Source organism: Lobosporangium transversale, assembly GCF_002105155.1.
Source record: "Lobosporangium transversale strain NRRL 3116 chromosome Unknown BCR41scaffold_30, whole genome shotgun sequence".
NCBI lineage: Eukaryota > Fungi > Mortierellomycota > Mortierellomycetes > Mortierellales > Mortierellaceae > Lobosporangium > Lobosporangium transversale.
In genome coordinates, this window is record NW_019029008.1 from 324,403 (window position 1) to 341,047 (window position 16,645).

Below are 16,645 nucleotides of genomic sequence, written 5' to 3' on the forward strand. Positions count from 1 at the left end.
CCGTTTCAAAAATATTAAATGAAATTCAGTGCATTGTTCATTTTAAACGTCAACACTTCCTCTACATGGCTGCATTGACCCCTAAAAAAAAATTATGAACGGTCATCAGTCAAGAGGCAGAGGGGCCAAGAGGCTTATGAGCGAGATAATTAAATGACTTTCATAATAATTTATTAGGATGATGGCCCATTTTACTTTATTTCTCATCCAGTTCTTCATTCCTACTCTCGTTGATCTCGTTGAGCGACCAAATATTGATTGATTATTATGATCACTAACATTGTTGCCGCTACTGCTACTATTTATTACTGAACGATAAATACTGAATATCTTTTTCTTTTTTTTTCTTTTTTTTTTTTTTTTAAAGAAAAAAGCAAGGACTTTAGTATTCTTCAAAGAGCCAAACTTTACCTTAAGACGAACTTTTTAAAAGTTTCCCTTGCATGCATACTCGTTTATAACTTGGACATTGAAATACTGCAATTCATTAAGAAGTGCTCTATTCAATCGAAAGCACATGCGTTCATATTCCGAAGATAAACAAAGAGCTCTAGCTCCAGTTCATGTCATTGAGTCTTTTTTTTTTTTTTTTTTTTTTGCCTTTTCTTGGCCATTTCATATCAGAGTCGAGAAGAGATGATTCTATTGTTAAAGTAACGAGGCCTATAATTTACTGTAATGACACAAGACAAAGAAAATGAGTCGAGAAAAGCTTTAGTCCTTTGTGATGAGATTAACAAGCGAGGATGAAGAAAAACAACGATATTGGAATGTCTTAAAAGTTTACCTCTCACCATGACGGATCATTCTTCAACTATTCCCGATCGCATTGCGTGGAGCTTAGGCTTTGTATGTCATGATATCGAAGGGGAGCAAACAGAGTAGACATAACATATGGTCGGAGGATCTTAAGATGTTGCCCATGTCATCTGTTGCGATATCTATTATTCAGTTGAAGACGAAAGAAGGGAAATGAAGTCTAAAAGGCTTCATTCAAATGAACATGTTAAAACACATAATTGACAGTGAAGATGCGAAAGCTTGAGACTCAACCTCGGTAGCAGTCAACCAATCCTCATTCAACAAGGACAAGTCAACTTAGCTTGGCCAATCCTGTTTAGAGAATTTTATTCAGCGTTTTTTTTAACCGTTTTTTCCCTCTTTCGTTTCTTCCTTCCCTTTCTTTCTTCTCTCTTCTCTCTTCTCTCCTCTTCTTATTTCATTGTTTCTGTTCCTGTTCCTCTTTGCTTCCTCTAATAGCTTGGACCATCCTTTCCCGTCTTTTTAATTTTTTTTTTTTAAATTTTTTATTTCCTTTTCCCTTTTTTTTCCTTTTTAACCTTCTCTCTTTATTCATTTTATTTCTATTGTCGTTGCTCTGAGCTTGTGGAGGCATTATATATTTTGTATTCAATTCAATTCAATTCAATGTTCACATAAACCTGGATCAAGTGTTTTTTTTTTCCTCTTCTTTTAACCTTTACAACTTGCTCACTGACACATTGTGCCGTTGTGAGGGTTTGTTCGGTTTGATCCCTTTTTTGTTCATTCATTCATTTGTTCATTCTCTCATTCGCTCATTTCATAGTCTTGACTCCTGTAACGGTTGTTCTTTTTATACTTTCTATTCAATCCAATTCAATAATTTTCAACGGTTCTTTTTATTTTATTTTATTTTTTTATTTTACTACCTGTCTGTTGTCTTTCTCCCCTATCACCCATCTCCCTGAACTATTAGAGCTGCATTGTAGTTGGAGCAGAAATGTTCAAACTGATCTAGGTCTCAATATTTCTTTTTTCCTTTTGCAAATGCATTGGTGGCTCTCCTTGAACCCACGAATACATTTGATCACTCCCATTGCAACCGTTAAAGTTTTTTTTTTCTTTTTTTCTTTTTTTCCTTCCTCACGCTCCTCTTTCCCTCTTCCTCTTCCCCTTCCCCTCCCTCCCACGCTATGGAACACAGCCAGAATACATTGTACCCGTTCCATATTCAGAGCAGCAATAACAGCTCCAATAGCAGTAACGGAATAGGCAATAATAGCGCCACACTGAACAACGGCAATACCAGTGTTCATCATCATCCTTATCACAGCACCCCTACCCACCAACACCACGAATTCCAGCAGGAGCTGCTCTCTCCAACACATCCGCACCCACAACAGCAACAACAACAGCCGTTTCATGGTCAGCATCATCTCCATACGCCACAGCATGATAATAACAATAGCTTTCATGGGTCCCATCCCGATCTGCAAAAGACGATCCCACATCAAATGGAAATTTATCAACAACCTCAACCTCCACCTCAGGGTCACGAGTTAGTGGACCCACTCTTGAACCGACATTTGAATACTCAGGCGAACACTCTCCAATCCTCGCACCATCACCAACACCATCATTATCAACCGCCGCATACCTCACAAGCACCACCATACTATTATCAACAGCAGCAACAACAACCGCCACCACCACAACACAAACAATACCCTGATCAGCATCCTGATCCTAATACACCAGTCTCAATAGCAAGCTCTGCTCTAAACTCTGGCTCAGCTGCGTCTACACCTTCCCTATCATCACCAGCCTCGGCTCTACCTTACCAGAATAGCGATTACGCCTACATCAGCAACAACCCAGCTTTGCCTCATCTCCAGAAGCACACATCACCAACAGCCTCTTTCCATGTCCCCACTGCGCCAACTGCGCCAACGACGCCTTCTAGTGGACCACGTCTTGGCTCACCATCGTCGGCACAGAATCTCGGCACAGGCCTACCGCTAGCTATGGCTCCATGGACCACCTCCAATGGTAAGATGTTGTCAAGCCAATATCTTTGAAAGCAACAGTGCGACTGTACATGTCAGGGGAGTTTGTAGATCGCGCTACAATTTTTAGATCCGTCCTTGACAAAATGTGGTCAATGACAGGGATGTGGTTGAGAAAGTGTGCTGTATCTCTCGCTTTTCTTCAAACGAGTCCAAGTTGTGCTTTCTTTTCGTTTCTTTCCTTCCTTCCTTCCTTCTTTCTTTTTTTTTTCTTTTTTTTTTTTTTTTTTTTTATAAACATAAAAATTAATTCCTTTTTATTGCTGTTATTTGTCTCTTCTTTTTTCTTCCGCCTTACTCTATAGCCTCATCAAGTGAGCAGGATATGCAGCCAAGACAACATCTTCAACAACAGAGCCATGCTGCTCCACCTCCATCTCATCCTCACCCTCAGCAACAAGCACAACAACAATATTCCCAGTCTGCACGCGAGCTTGCTCACCTGAGTTCGTTTAAAGGGGATCGCTCGTCATATCATCAGGTATCGCAGCCACAACAAGCCTCAACGCATCTGTACAGGTAAGCAAAAAAAAAAAAAAAAAAAAAAAAAAAGAAGCTCCAGCGGCCTGCGTCACCTTGTTTACAGAAGATCTCAGCAATGAAGCACTTCTGTCTGAGTTTTTATGTGTAATAAATAACATGTGGAATCATTTTTGCGATTTTGCATGTAATTTTTGGAATAGTCCGCAAATTCAAGATCAACAACAGCAACATCATTCGCAACAACATCATGCGCAAATGTGGATTGGCGACATGTCTTCAGAGTCGTTCCATTCTCCACCAGAGTTTCTAGGTAAGCAAGCAGTTATGTTTGATTTGTGTGGGTGAAGTACAGTTTATGAACATTAAACAAAGTTCAACCATGGAGCATCGGGCATTGTTCTGCCAACTCTTTTCTATTTTGAAGAGTCTACGCTTATGCCAATATGCTTTTTTTGTTTTATTTGATTTGTCTGTGATTTGTTTGTTTGTTTGCTTGGACTTTCTTTTACTTTTTTACGTTTCAAACTTCATTTATAATTATTTGGATACTTTGGTCGTACAAAACATAATAAGCGGGGTAGGAACGCTTTATAAGGGTTACCAGCATAAGGGCAGAGACATCAATGAAGAGGGGAATCAGCTCATATATTTATTGTATGTATTTTATTGTATGTATTTTATTGCATTTTATTATATCGCATTACATTGCATTTGATTATATTTTATATTATGTTAATAATGTTAACACCGCTTTATTCATTCATTAATCGCTTGGCTCATTGTGGGTTTCATTTTCGTTCACCATCTAAAGCCTAGAATAATTTATGGGTAAAGGATTAAGGATGAAAGAATAATCTTTCCATGCACCTTATTGAAAGGGGGTGTTCGCGATTCATTAGTTCATGCGTTCACAAAAAAAGACGCGAAAGAGTTTTTGATTGGACCAAACATTGTACGACATTCGGAAGGGCATATATTATATATAATTTTGGATACAGAACAAAAAAAAAAAAAGCAGGAGTGACAAGGATCTCGCTGTTCGCATGATCTTATTCGGGTGATAGACAACAAGTCTAACAGCAGCGAAGAAGGGAAATGGATGGTGATAATCATGGGGACGATGAATGTAACACTTATTATACTTCTCCGCATTCATGCGGTCGTTTTTTTTTTTTTTTTTTTTTTTTTTGTACGTTGTATATTTGATCACGCGTACGCGGCTTGATCCCAATTATTATAAACTTTTTGTGTTTTCTCTCTTCGGCGAGATATGCAAACCGGTGACTTGTTAAAATCGAGAGTTTAAGCGAAGATAAAGAGGGAGAAAAAAAAGTTCAACGGAAATCAGAGAGCTGGTGTTTTTTTTTATTTTTTTTATTTTTTTATTTTTATTTTATTTTAAATCCCTCAACAAAACCCTGATTACCAGAAGCGCCAAAAATTAATAGAGCAATTCGGCTTACTCTAATTTCATTGCATGATTAATCTAGAACAATCTGATCGACAGCCTCACAAACAGCCTCGACCATTCGGTGCGCCTGACAGCGCCGATCATCCCGTTCATAATCCTCCATACACTACGACCGGTAATTATATGAATAGCCATAATGCCCCTGGACATGAACGACCAGTAAGTAACAGACTTTTATGTAGTATAGAGAGAAAGCAGCATAAGAAACAATTAGGAAAAAAGGCAGTCTTGTGGATAACTAATAACATTTTCGTGATATTCTTTTCAACATTAATCAGAGAGTACAATCTGGAAGACACCACGCTCTAGATCGCAATATCCTCGATTATTCTGAGAGCTACAACCCTCACGGACAGGAGCCACCACTAGTGACTCATCATACAGGAATGGCGTTCTTGGATGATATGTCGCTACTCTCTCCATCACACCCTTCCCAAACCATACAACCAGATCCTCAGGGGCAGTCCTTTCATCCTATGTTATTAAATACGGGAACTAGTAAAAATAGAATCTCAGGGTCATTAGACTCAGTCCCTATGGGATTGGCATCTCCAGCAATCATTCCTCATCCTGATTATGGTGCTGTTGCGTCCTACGTTCATACTCCTACAGCTTTCGTTTCAAAGGGTCGCTCATCTGGCAGCGGAGGGGGGGGCGACGCTCTACCTTCCCGACCGCTTCCACAACGTACTCAATCTGCTGGTGGGCGTATCACATCAACGCCAAAGCTTCATCGGACTCGGACAGGCTCTGCCATTTCTTCATCCTCCTCTCTTGGCTCTAGTGCTGTTGTGCCACCGACCACATCTGCCTTGGGTATTGCCAACAGTTCTTTTGCAAGCTCATCATCTGTGATTAGTACTGCTGCAGGTAACCCTCCCAACACAGGTGCGACCACGGCTATTGGAACAGGATCCGGAGTCGACATGGATGAAGGAATATCTGTATCTCCTTCGTCCTCGTTTTCGTCTTCAGCATCGAAACCACGACCAAACAATCATCCTCGCAAAGCTGTTGCCGCAAGGGTATATGAGTGCACGTTTCCTGGATGTAACAAAGCTTATACACAGCTACACAACTTAAAGTCACATGAACGCACAGGACATACCCCTGTCCAGAAACCCAAACCCTTCCTCTGCATAATCTCTGGCTGCACTAAGGCCTTTTCACAGCGAAAAAGTCTGGCGCTTCACATCCGAGCTTCACACAAAGAATATAAATTCAAACCTTTCAAATGTGCGCAACCTGGATGCCAAAAATCTTACACACAGCTACATAATCTCAGGACTCACGAAAAGACCGTGCATATGTTGGATCTTTCGAAAAAGAGGATTCGAAATCCCGCTCCAAACACAGAGAGCACTGAGGAGAATATGATCGGAGTACATGAGGACGATGAAGCCAGTGACAACGATAAAAATAAAAAGAGCAGCAACATTAACAACGACAAAAACATCAACAACGCAACTATTGATCATGTTCATCAGGATGAAGTCGTCGCTACTTCGAATTCAGAGGGCCATTCAATTTCAAACTTTTCGAGCAGAGGTTATAACTGTAATAGCAGTAACAAAGGATCTTTTGAACAGAGAATGGAGTTAAACTATAGGAATATAAATGAGCTCGGTGGTTACGGCGCACGCCGAGAAGCCGAGGGAACCTATGAAGATGAGGGACATGAAGGAAATATTAAAAATGGAGGCTATGTAAATGATTAGGTTAAAATCTCTCATCTCATACAAGGACACATTTGCTGCTGAACACAACGCATAATACACAACATGACACACAACACACATTCAGGGAGAAAAGCAAAAATGTACAAATACTGACGTGTGCAAAAATTAGTTACGCCCACGCTATTTTTTCCTCCCTTCTTCCTTTGAGAGAATTGTAAAATAAATAGTATAGCAATCACATATTCATAAAAGTTATATTGCTGTGCCCTCCTCAAATGCATCAGAGCAACGCACAACCCTCTTTCGAGTGCACGTTTGCGCGCCACGAACTATAAAAAAACAACGCGCTTTCCAAAGTGGGCCGACCATGCTCGCAATTGCTGCGCCGAGACTTTCGGGTTTGATCTGGCAGTCACGTTATTCATGACTGAACAGGCACGACATTGCTCTCCATGTGATGTGCATCATCTTTATTAACACAAGGTCTCATATACATGCAGCAATATTACATCTAATCACCGTACGACATTTAACATTTTAAAATAACATCAATCCATCGAGGCGATCATCATCAAGGCCTAAATATACCAGAATGGGTTCCATTGTCAAAGATATTCAGGAGATTGAAAGTACGGCAAAAGATTTTTTTTTTTTTTTTTTTTTTTTAAATATAAATCTTCTTGGCGGCTAAGCATTCTAACACGATGGTATCAATATACCAGCATGTTTGCAATAACATTTCGTGATAATCTGTCCAACTTTTTCATTGATTATTTGAAAAACTCTGATTATTGACTCCTTGTTGCTTTATTATTATTATTATTATTATTATTCACAAAGTTCTTCGTCATTACCATCTGGACAAGACAAATCCGGACGTTTGGGTTGATGAAGAAGATTTGCCTTCCTGGGTTCATGATGATGATATCAATACTGATCATGGTGGACGAACGACCCCTAGGGAGCCAACTCGAAGTGGAAGAGGGGGAGGAGCAACAGGAGGTCCATCTTCACAGGATGATGAGACATTTACTCTTTCAGAGCAGGTCGATCTTTTAGGGTTAATCAAAGGAAATATCTTGAAGTCTAAGAACGTACGAGGAGATAGTAAGTTGAGATCAAAGGCGAGTTTTGAGTGTTTGGTTTATTCATACATACACATTTGTATATAGTATTATGATGTTTACAAAACGATTTTTTTTCTTAACTATTTTTAATAGCTAATCTCATTTCTTCCACACAAAAGAGTTTTAATCCACAACGATATCTTTATGCAGTGCATGCAGATACCTCTTATGATGACCTTTGTGTGGGTGTTGATAATCTTCAGGCTTCAATTGCTCAAAGATCCTCTGCTCTGAAGGTCTTGGTACAAAATAATTTTAATCGCTTCGTAAGCGCCAAGAATGTGATTGATTGTAATGTTCAGTATTTTTGTTGACGGTTTTTTTTTTTTTTTTTTTTTTTTTTTTTTTAAAAAAAAAAAAGTTGGAATGATTCCTTCAGTTGGGAAAAATAATATTCTATGTAGCGTTGACTCTCTTCCTTTCTACATATATATATATCTATCTGTATTTTTTAACTCTTAGCTGTTTATGATGACATGAAGGAAAAGACTCTTAATGAAGCCCAGGATTGGGGTACCAACCGTCTAAATAATATCCTTCGAGGTAAAAAAAAAAAAAGCTTCTATTTCTCGTTCCTGTTAAATGTTTTATATCAATATATTACTTTAAGCTCACATTCTACAACCTCTTTTTTTTTTTTTTTTTTTTTTTTTTTGCTTCTACACCTTGAAACCCCATGATGCATATCGTCAGAGTCATATGGAAAGGCGCATGAAGTAATCAATCCTCTTTTAGAACGCCGCGAGAAAATCGAAAAGTTGCGCTCAACAGTTGGACTTATGGAGCCTTATCGACTCTTCTTCAACTTGCCCAATACACTTCAAGAGAGTATCAAACAAGGAAAGTATCAACAAGCAGCTCGCGACTATAATAAAGGCAAAGTGTTATTAGCGCAGGCTTTCCCTACCAACACTGGGGCAACAACAGCACCATCGACCTTGAGCAGCGATAATGCATCGACCCATTCACATTCATCAACATCTAATCTGATTGAGACGAAACGAAGGGTGTTTGATAGAGTTTGGTCCGAGGTTGAAAGGATTGTGGCCAAGCTGAGAGCGGATTTGGAATCACAGCTAGAAGAACCCTGGCGTGGAATGGAAGAACATGAGCGCAATATCAGGTTAGTTTTTGCCTTTTTTTTTTTTTTTTTTTTTTTTTTTTTTTGTAAACTTTTATTTTTTCAAGTAAAAATGTAACTTTCCTCCCCTCCTTTTTTTTAGACTTTTATTTGAATTGGACACCACAAAAGATCCTGTATGGCATTGTTTATCCAGTCAATTTCGTTGGATTAAAAAGATTATGGTGGAATCGTATGATGAACAGACAATTATTGTCGAAGGTAATGAAAAAAAAAAAAAAAAAAAAAAAAAAAAAAAAAACTTATGTCAATGCTTTTGGTGTTTAATGGTTGACTTTCAATCTTTATTTTACAAATTTCATAGAGCTCCGTAAGAGTGATGAATATCTACAAAGTCAAAATATGACTGTGAGTGGCCGTACGGCTCTCTTCAAGCAGATATTGGCAAATGTAAATTCTACAGAATTCGAAAGCATGTTTGGTAATACTTCGGATTGGATATGATTGTTTAGAACATACTCTGTTAGATCAGCCTATATTAGTAGTTGGATTATGGTTAACAGTGATTTCCGTGTCTATTTTCCCTCCTTCTGCTCAACATACAGCCAAGGAACCTGAGGTCAAGATTTGGCTTGCAATATCAACAGGTGTCAAGACCCTTTCTGAGCTCTTGATGCGACTTTTGCCAGATTTCTGGAAGCTGGCAACCACTTTCATGGAAGACAAGCTTCAGAAAGTTCAACCTCAGAAACGACGCACGGGCGGGAATACTGTTGATACTCAGAAGGTTGCACAGTGTCATGGGATGGTGAGGGAGATTATTGAGCTTTATTCATCGCAAATGACCTCAATGCTGATCGACAACCTGATTCCAGAGCCACAGCCCCTTCCTAATGATGAAAAGAATCATGGTCAACAAGGTGAAGGAGAGGAACGAGATCAAGCTCAACGTATATCGCGCAAGGAAAATTCTGTGGTGACAGCATTTTTCTTGAGCAAAATGGTGACTGAAGTCAGTAACTGTGTTAATGATGTGAATGGCCTGAGCATACGTGGAGGCGCCTTCATGGTCTTGGTAGACTTGATGCAGCGTGTTCGTTGGAAATTTGTAGAGGTCCTCTGCGAGCTCTGGGGCGAAGGTAAAATTTTCTACTTTTGCTGTTGCTCGTTCGGAAGAGTGGTCATGTATTGTTCGAATATGCTTTTCATCTCTTTTGCTTTTTATTAAAAATTTTTACTAGATGCCAAGGTCTTTTATAAGCACGAGGATTGGACCCTTCAGTCTGAGAACTCACAGATTACATTGTTTGTGGAGCTGTTTTATCAATTCCATGAATATTGTCTTCGCTCTGCTTACAAGTATGCCAGCATCTGGACTGCCACGACAGAGGATCCTGTTCAACATGACGATGGCAATGCCGTAGTCCCCACTCAATACACAGAAAAAATCCGACAGATGTTTTTAGATGCGTTATATTCATTCCTGGATGGACTTGTCCATTTAGCATTTGCTGATGCAGAAAGATCAAACCAACAACAAAAACAGCAGCAGCAGCAGCAGCAGCAGCATAGTGAATATGATCTTAGTGGTCCTGGTGCAGCATCCTTTGAGAATTTGGCTGGCGGAAAGAAATCCAAACTTATTGACATCACCGAACTCGACCCACGAATCTTGATCACAATCAGCAATTTGAGTGAACTTCGGGCAGTGACCATTCCCAAACTGTTGGCTGATTTTGAGAGGACTTGCGATATTAGAATGATGGATGATGGAAAGGTAAAAAAAAAAAAAAAGCATTAACGGTACTAGCGGTATCAATTCGAATTATTGTTTATCTACTTGATATGAGTTTTTTTTTTTTTTTTTTTTTTTTTTCTTAAAAAAAAAAAAGATTGGAAAGCCATTGACACAATTTTTTTTTGTATATAAGACATTGATTGAGGTGGTAGATCAATTGGATAGTATCTTGTTTGAGGACTACATCAAGCGCAAGGCCGTGGTAGCAAGCCGAGTAATCACAGATGGTATTTTGTACGGGGGTATTGATTGGCAGTCTACTCCAAAGCCTACTGGTAATGTGTTTATTTGCAAAGCTTTTTGATTTATTACCACAAAAAAAGCTTCTTTTAATTTTTTCTTTTCTTTTCTTTTTTTTTTTGTGCTACACAGGCGTACATTCGTTCATGTATGAAGCACTGCTCTCGCTTGTGGTGGTGCATGCTCAGATCAGCGAGATCGCGCCTCCACTTGTGTTCCGTGCACTGTCTGCATTGTTAATCAACATGGCTCAGGATTGTCTACGGTGTTTCCAGCAGGTGGAGCAGTTTGGAATGGGAGGAATGCTGCAAGCAACGCTGGAGATGGAGTTTATGAACCATACATTATCTCAATACCAGAGTCCATCTTCGGATGAAGTTCTGCAAATGATTTATGATACCATTGACCGAGCCTATAGGCCAGAAGGTGAAAACCTACAGAATGAAATGACGGCACTCAAGAAGCTGCTGGCGGATGCTCGGCAGTCGACTCAGATGCAGTTTATGTGTTTTAAGAAACCAAGGTGAACAGATTTAATCAAACCGCAAGTTCAAAATGTAGTAGAGGGAGAAGGAGAAGGAGAAGGAGATAAATAATAATAATAATAGTAAAAATTGAACGTATTGTACAATTAAGAAAGTGAAGGAGAAGGGAGTGAGGAAGAAGATGTCAATCACGGATTCAGCGGTTGATGTTAGAGATTGTTAGAGATCAATCAAAGCATCAAAGCTTGTTATTTTTGTACTGTTCAATGTAGTTAATGTAGTTGTGGACAAGTGGACATGAGGTGTGGATATTCTGAACATGTACACAATTTTGTGTACATGTCAGGATGATTAAATGAGAAAATAGAATAAAGAGTATAAATAGATTCAAGGAATCCAGGGCCAGGGCTTCATAATTGGGTCAGGCCAACTCGCTCTATCTTATTTTAAATCGTTTAATGAAAACACAAATTCAAGATACTTATTTTTATTTGAAGAATGAAGTATACATGCAATAAATTTTTATTTGTTCGTTATACCATCTTGTTCCATCATCTTTCTTTTCTTTTTTTTATGCCGCTAATGTCTTTTCTTCGGCCCTCATCTGCATCTTGATCTACTCATTTGTCCTTTGCCTTTCTTGTTATTTATTATTATTATTTTATTATCATTATTGTATTAGTATTATCATTCTATACCCTTTTGTTTTCCTACTCTTCTCCTCTCTCTTACGCAAAATACGCACAAACCTTTTTCACAGGCGATAAAAAAAAACAGTAACCATTCACCCCATGGCAGTGGCAGTGTCAGGCAACTTGTGCAGTTGTCTTTTCCGATATGTCGTCCTTGGCTTCTTAGCCTTTTCGATAGTCTATACCACAGGATCGATATTGTTCCCAGACTTGAGTTCAGCGGACCTTCGCAAGAATGCAGCTGGTCTGATTCAACGTGGAGCTGGCGCTGCAGGTGTCTCATCTTGGATTGATTCTCAAACCCCCACGTTTGAAATTGAAAGCATTCATTACAGTAAACAACAGATGGTCATTCAGAATGCTCAACAACGCAAAGGTAAATTTTATCCCTCCCTCATATTGACCTATTGACCATATTGAATCAATTTTTTTTTATTGATGTGGCTTAATATGTGAATCGGCTTTGACTAATCAAAAGAACTCCGCTTACTTCTTTTAACCTGTATCATGATGATCGCATTTTAAAATAATATATATCATATAATATGTATCATATAATAATCATTATCAGGAGCAGATGCGGCTAGTTTGCATAAGGTGGATGAAGATTTTTATTTATCCAAGGTTTTTAGCACGGCAATGCAACCTTCCAAGGTGATTCCTTACTACTTCCGGGCTGAGGGTGTCTTTGATAAAGAGGAAGTGACAATCACCACTTTAATCACCGAGAACAGGTAAAACAAAACCAGCCAAAATCCATCGTATAATCAGAAAGGGAAAGAGGGGGAAAAGGGATTGGCGGCTTTTGATGTCTACTCTCCTCCCCCTTTTTTTGTTTGTTGCTAAAACTTGCAAAAAAAAAAAAAAGAAAAAAAAAATTAAGGATGTTACCAAGAGTAACAGCAGCAAAAAGAGATTGTAAAGAGCACAGCAGATTTACAACGTGACATTCAGCGCAGAAACATCAGGAATTTATCTGTCTATGGAAGGTGGTTGATGAGAAGTGGCCTCTTCCGGTTTCTTCCAGGCAGAAAAAAAAAAAAAGAGCTGCTCATTTAATTCAAGGGAACCCATACAATTATCTTATTTATCACTAAAAACGAAGAGAAACGTTACAGAGAAGCAAAAAAAAAAAAAGGGGGAGGGGGGGGGGGAAGAAAGGGCAAATACAAAAGTTATGTCGTCATATCCAGAAAGAGACTGTGAGGAAGCTCTACGTTGAATTTTTACTCATAATTTGACTCAATATTGCCCTTGGTTACATAGATTTGGTGTTTTCACGAAACTAGTGCGCAACTATCGTGGCCCCATCTCTGTCAGTATCTGGATTCGGGATGATGAGACAAAGGATCAACATTTCCAGGCATTGCACGACCTCTATGAGTCTGAACCATTGTTGAAACAATACGTTGATGTACACGTGGTAGTAGATCGATTCGATTTCCAGCTCAACATGTGGCGCAATGTGGCTCGTCTGTTTGCTCGAACAGATTACTTTTTGTTGCTAGACGTTGATTTCCACATCTGTACAGATCTGCGTAAACATCTTCAGGAGTCCGCTCAAGCAATGCAATTGTTGCGTGAAGGCTCAGCTTTGATTTTGCCAGCATTCGAGTACACTCATGAAGAAGATGGTGTGGATTCTGCCACATTCCCAAAGGAGAAAGGGCCTGTTGAAAAGTTAGTGTTGGATAAAAAACTGATGGCATTCCATTCTGCCAAGTTTGAACCAGGTCATGGAGCTACCGATTATCAGAAATGGTACAGGACTACAAATGAAATTTACAAGGTTACAAAGTTCAATCACAAATATGAGCCATATGTGATCTTGAAGAAAGAAGGTACACCTTGGTGTGATGAGCGATTTGTCGGCTATGGTGCTAACAAGGCGGTAAGTCTTTTTTTTTTTTTTTTTTTTTTTTTTTCTTTCTTCAAATGCTTTATTTTGTTTATAATATTCGTTTAACTCATCAATTGTTTCTCTTTTCTGCATTATGGAATAGGCATGCTTGTATGAGATCTACATCTCTGGTATTGATTATTATGTCCTGCCGCAGGATTTCTTGATCCATCAATCTCATGCCTATCCCGAATCAAAGCGTTCAGGCGGTGTAAGTTATTATACTGCTTCTTATTTACTTTCAAGCTTTATATATATATATTATAAATATGACAATAACTAACCTTTTACATATTTCATCGCCTCTTTTTTTTTTCTCTTCTTCTCTAGCGCAAACTCAACGCTGAGCTATATGCTGCGTTCAGAGACGAATTGTGCTTCCGGTATGCCAAATCCATGTACTTGGCTAACGAGTTATCGACGAAGAAAGCCAACAATATGCGTTCTCAATGTTCCGCTCTCAAGGGATTCAAAGCCGCACTCGACTCCTTCCCTCAGATGTGGCCCACTAAACCTCCAGTTGCCTCATTGCCAGGATCAAAGTAAAGGAGGAAAAGAAAATACGGATGTGATATATGTGAGAGGACGAGAGAGAACCGCAGAGAAGGTGTTTGAGTTATGACTTTTTGATGAAGCAAGTAGCTTCGAAACATAGACAAATTGAGAATATTAGTTACACCATGTATTATCATAATAAAAAAAGATTGGCGATGTACATGTATGTCTCAGTTGGTATTTCTTAGGAGAATGACTCGTACAACAATATTTGAGATACATAGCCTGAAAAAAAAAAAAAAAAAAAAAAAAAAACTAACAAAAAGAGTCAGTAATACATCGCCACACAGAGTTGATGCAGAAATGTAGTGTAGGAATGATGAGTTCTTCGTCTCGTCTTGGGCTTTCCTTGCAAGGTCGTTGGATGTTTCTTTCAGGTTTTGACTACCATTAACAGAGCGAATCGAACTTGTTGGGTCTTCATAGCCGGGAAAAAAAAAAAAGAAAAATAAAAAAGACCATTCTTCATCTGTCCTTGTCAAGTGGACTAGAGTCTGATCATTTACTTTGCTTGGCTCCCTTTACTCGATTTTTTGTTTAAGAAAAAACGTCGTCGGTTGATACAGAAAGTTTTCTGATTTCAGTAATTTTTTTTTTTTTTTTTTTTTTTTAGTGGTTCAGCATTCAAAGCTGTGCTAACCCGTTTAACATACACGATAGTACTTTAGTAGGTTAGTACCCACGAGCCGATGAATCTTCTTGGCAAGAGTTTGGTGATCCTGATGAGGAAAGCATTTTTCATTATTATATTTTCAATTAAAGGTAAGTTAATCTATTGTTAATAAAGCTCAAGCATGTAGTAGTTTGTCCAGTCAAGAGATCCTAGCTTTCATACTGTTGAGTATTTTGGCTTTTCTTTCATAAATCATGGTCTGATGGTCATGGATGCTACTCGAAAATCAGAGAAATAAAAGAAAGTACGCTTCCGGTTTCTTATTAACATGAACTAAAGCTACATTCAAATGGACATTCCTGGATTGGAAAAAGAAAAAACCATATACGGTCACCATTGCGAGATAAACACATCCGACAGCCTCAACAGCTTCCTTCTTTTTGCACAGCTCAAATATATCAAAACTGGATGCAATATGAGGGTTTTGCAAGTCCATACTTGGCTGTGCTACGGTCAGCTTTCATCGCTAAGCTTTTTGAGCTTAAAAATCGGCAATTAGGCTCTTTTCTATAATTCAAACAATCTGAACAAAAAGTTTCCCTAGGTTGTCTTACTTGAACTTCATAATGATATTCTGGTTATCAATATATATATATATATTTGTATGCTAGAAAAGGAGAACTGCCTGATATCGCTACTAGCTTGCGATAAATCATAGTTACTCAAGCTTTTGGATCAGCACAAGGTACGATGGTAATGTGTAGTGACAGGTACTATCTTTTCGATCCTTCTTGAAAGTTGGATACAACTTCATGCGAGTAGTTCCAGGGTGAGAATCGTTCCCCCAAGATGTCATTGCGTTACTCAGTTAGCCTTAGTCCAGAGTCTCCTGTACATCAAAAGCCATGGAAAAACACGTTACCTCATCGTTAGGGATCTATAGGTCTACTATGGCTCCAACATCACAGCCTGTGCCTTGACTAGGGGGAAAAAAATGTAAAGGCCGCCCTAAATAATCTGTTCGACCCCACTCTTGAAGATATCAGTCCTCCACCAGCTATCTCTTCAACTGCAAATGACAAGAGCAAGAGAGCAGGAGTCGAGGAAGAGAAAGTGAGAAGAACAAATTGCTGAGGTCACGAAGGGGCTGTAAAATGTGGAAGCGCTTGAGCAGTATAAAAAACTACTTGTAGCTGTGAGCAATATTGATAATACCAACTACAAAGCATCATACTTACAATCCGTTGATCTTACCCTCAGGAATGCCTTCATGTCAAAGGAGTATAGCACATCTTCAACCTCCAGGATGCCTTCGGTCCAAAATTATATGCCTGTGATCCATTTTTGCTATTTTGAGCATCCTGCGCACAGTTTAGGAAGGGGTTTGGGGAGGTATATAAATATGTACATATTAATAAGAAACAATCCGGTTTCTTGGAATTTCGTGTGTAATCATCACCCTGAAAATAAAGGTTTATCCTATTGAACTTTGTTCCTATAGTTTCCTACAAACTAGAAAGCCTGTTTAAAAAAGGCTACAGCTGCTTCTTTCAAGCAGTTCCTGATGGGCCTTTGAAGGCTGGAGTTGGTGGTCCAGGACAAATCTCATTCATAGAAGATAGATCTTAGCACATAGCCTTTATACTAGTTCTGGAGTTGTTGAGTGCATGTGCGCCAATATTCATGAAGACAG

The 16,645-nt window shown here is 38.9% G+C and overlaps 3 protein-coding genes across 3 annotated transcripts; all 3 read left to right on the forward strand.

Annotated features, from left to right (window-relative positions):
• Window positions 1-1,955: 1,955 nt before the first annotated feature.
• Window positions 1,956-6,500, forward strand: BCR41DRAFT_372398 (hypothetical protein; the record flags this gene model as incomplete). Its single annotated transcript, XM_022026678.1, has 5 exons — window positions 1,956-2,811; window positions 3,134-3,347; window positions 3,512-3,621; window positions 4,802-4,941; window positions 5,061-6,500. 5 exons carry the CDS (start codon window positions 1,956-1,958, stop codon window positions 6,498-6,500), a joined length of 2,760 nt encoding a protein of 919 aa, XP_021879381.1.
• A 438-nt stretch (window positions 6,501-6,938) lies between these two features.
• On the forward strand, window positions 6,939-11,316 carry BCR41DRAFT_423788 (exocyst complex component Sec5-domain-containing protein). Its single transcript, XM_022030333.1, has 11 exons — window positions 6,939-7,090; window positions 7,302-7,568; window positions 7,682-7,879; window positions 8,051-8,131; window positions 8,282-8,711; window positions 8,812-8,930; window positions 9,034-9,150; window positions 9,275-9,808; window positions 9,911-10,446; window positions 10,601-10,742; window positions 10,840-11,316. Exons 1-11 carry the CDS (start codon window positions 7,054-7,056, stop codon window positions 11,232-11,234), a joined length of 2,856 nt encoding a protein of 951 aa, XP_021879382.1. The 5' UTR covers window positions 6,939-7,053; the 3' UTR covers window positions 11,235-11,316.
• A 1,207-nt stretch (window positions 11,317-12,523) lies between these two features.
• On the forward strand, window positions 12,524-14,330 carry BCR41DRAFT_378339 (glycosyl-transferase for dystroglycan-domain-containing protein; the record flags this gene model as incomplete). Its single annotated transcript, XM_022027155.1, has 4 exons — window positions 12,524-12,618; window positions 13,151-13,775; window positions 13,888-13,995; window positions 14,115-14,330. 4 exons carry the CDS (start codon window positions 12,524-12,526, stop codon window positions 14,328-14,330), a joined length of 1,044 nt encoding a protein of 347 aa, XP_021879383.1.
• Window positions 14,331-16,645: the final 2,315 nt, after the last annotated feature.

Coding starts and splice junctions, on each gene's coding strand:
- BCR41DRAFT_423788 (XM_022030333.1), top strand. CDS start 7,054: ATGGGTTCCATTGTCAAAGATATTCAGGAGATTGAAA. Junction 8,712..8,811: donor GAACATGAGCGCAATATCAG/GTTAGTTTTTGC, acceptor CCTTTTTTTTAG/ACTTTTATTTGAATTGGACA. Junction 10,447..10,600: donor GAATGATGGATGATGGAAAG/GTAAAAAAAAAA, acceptor TTTGTATATAAG/ACATTGATTGAGGTGGTAGA.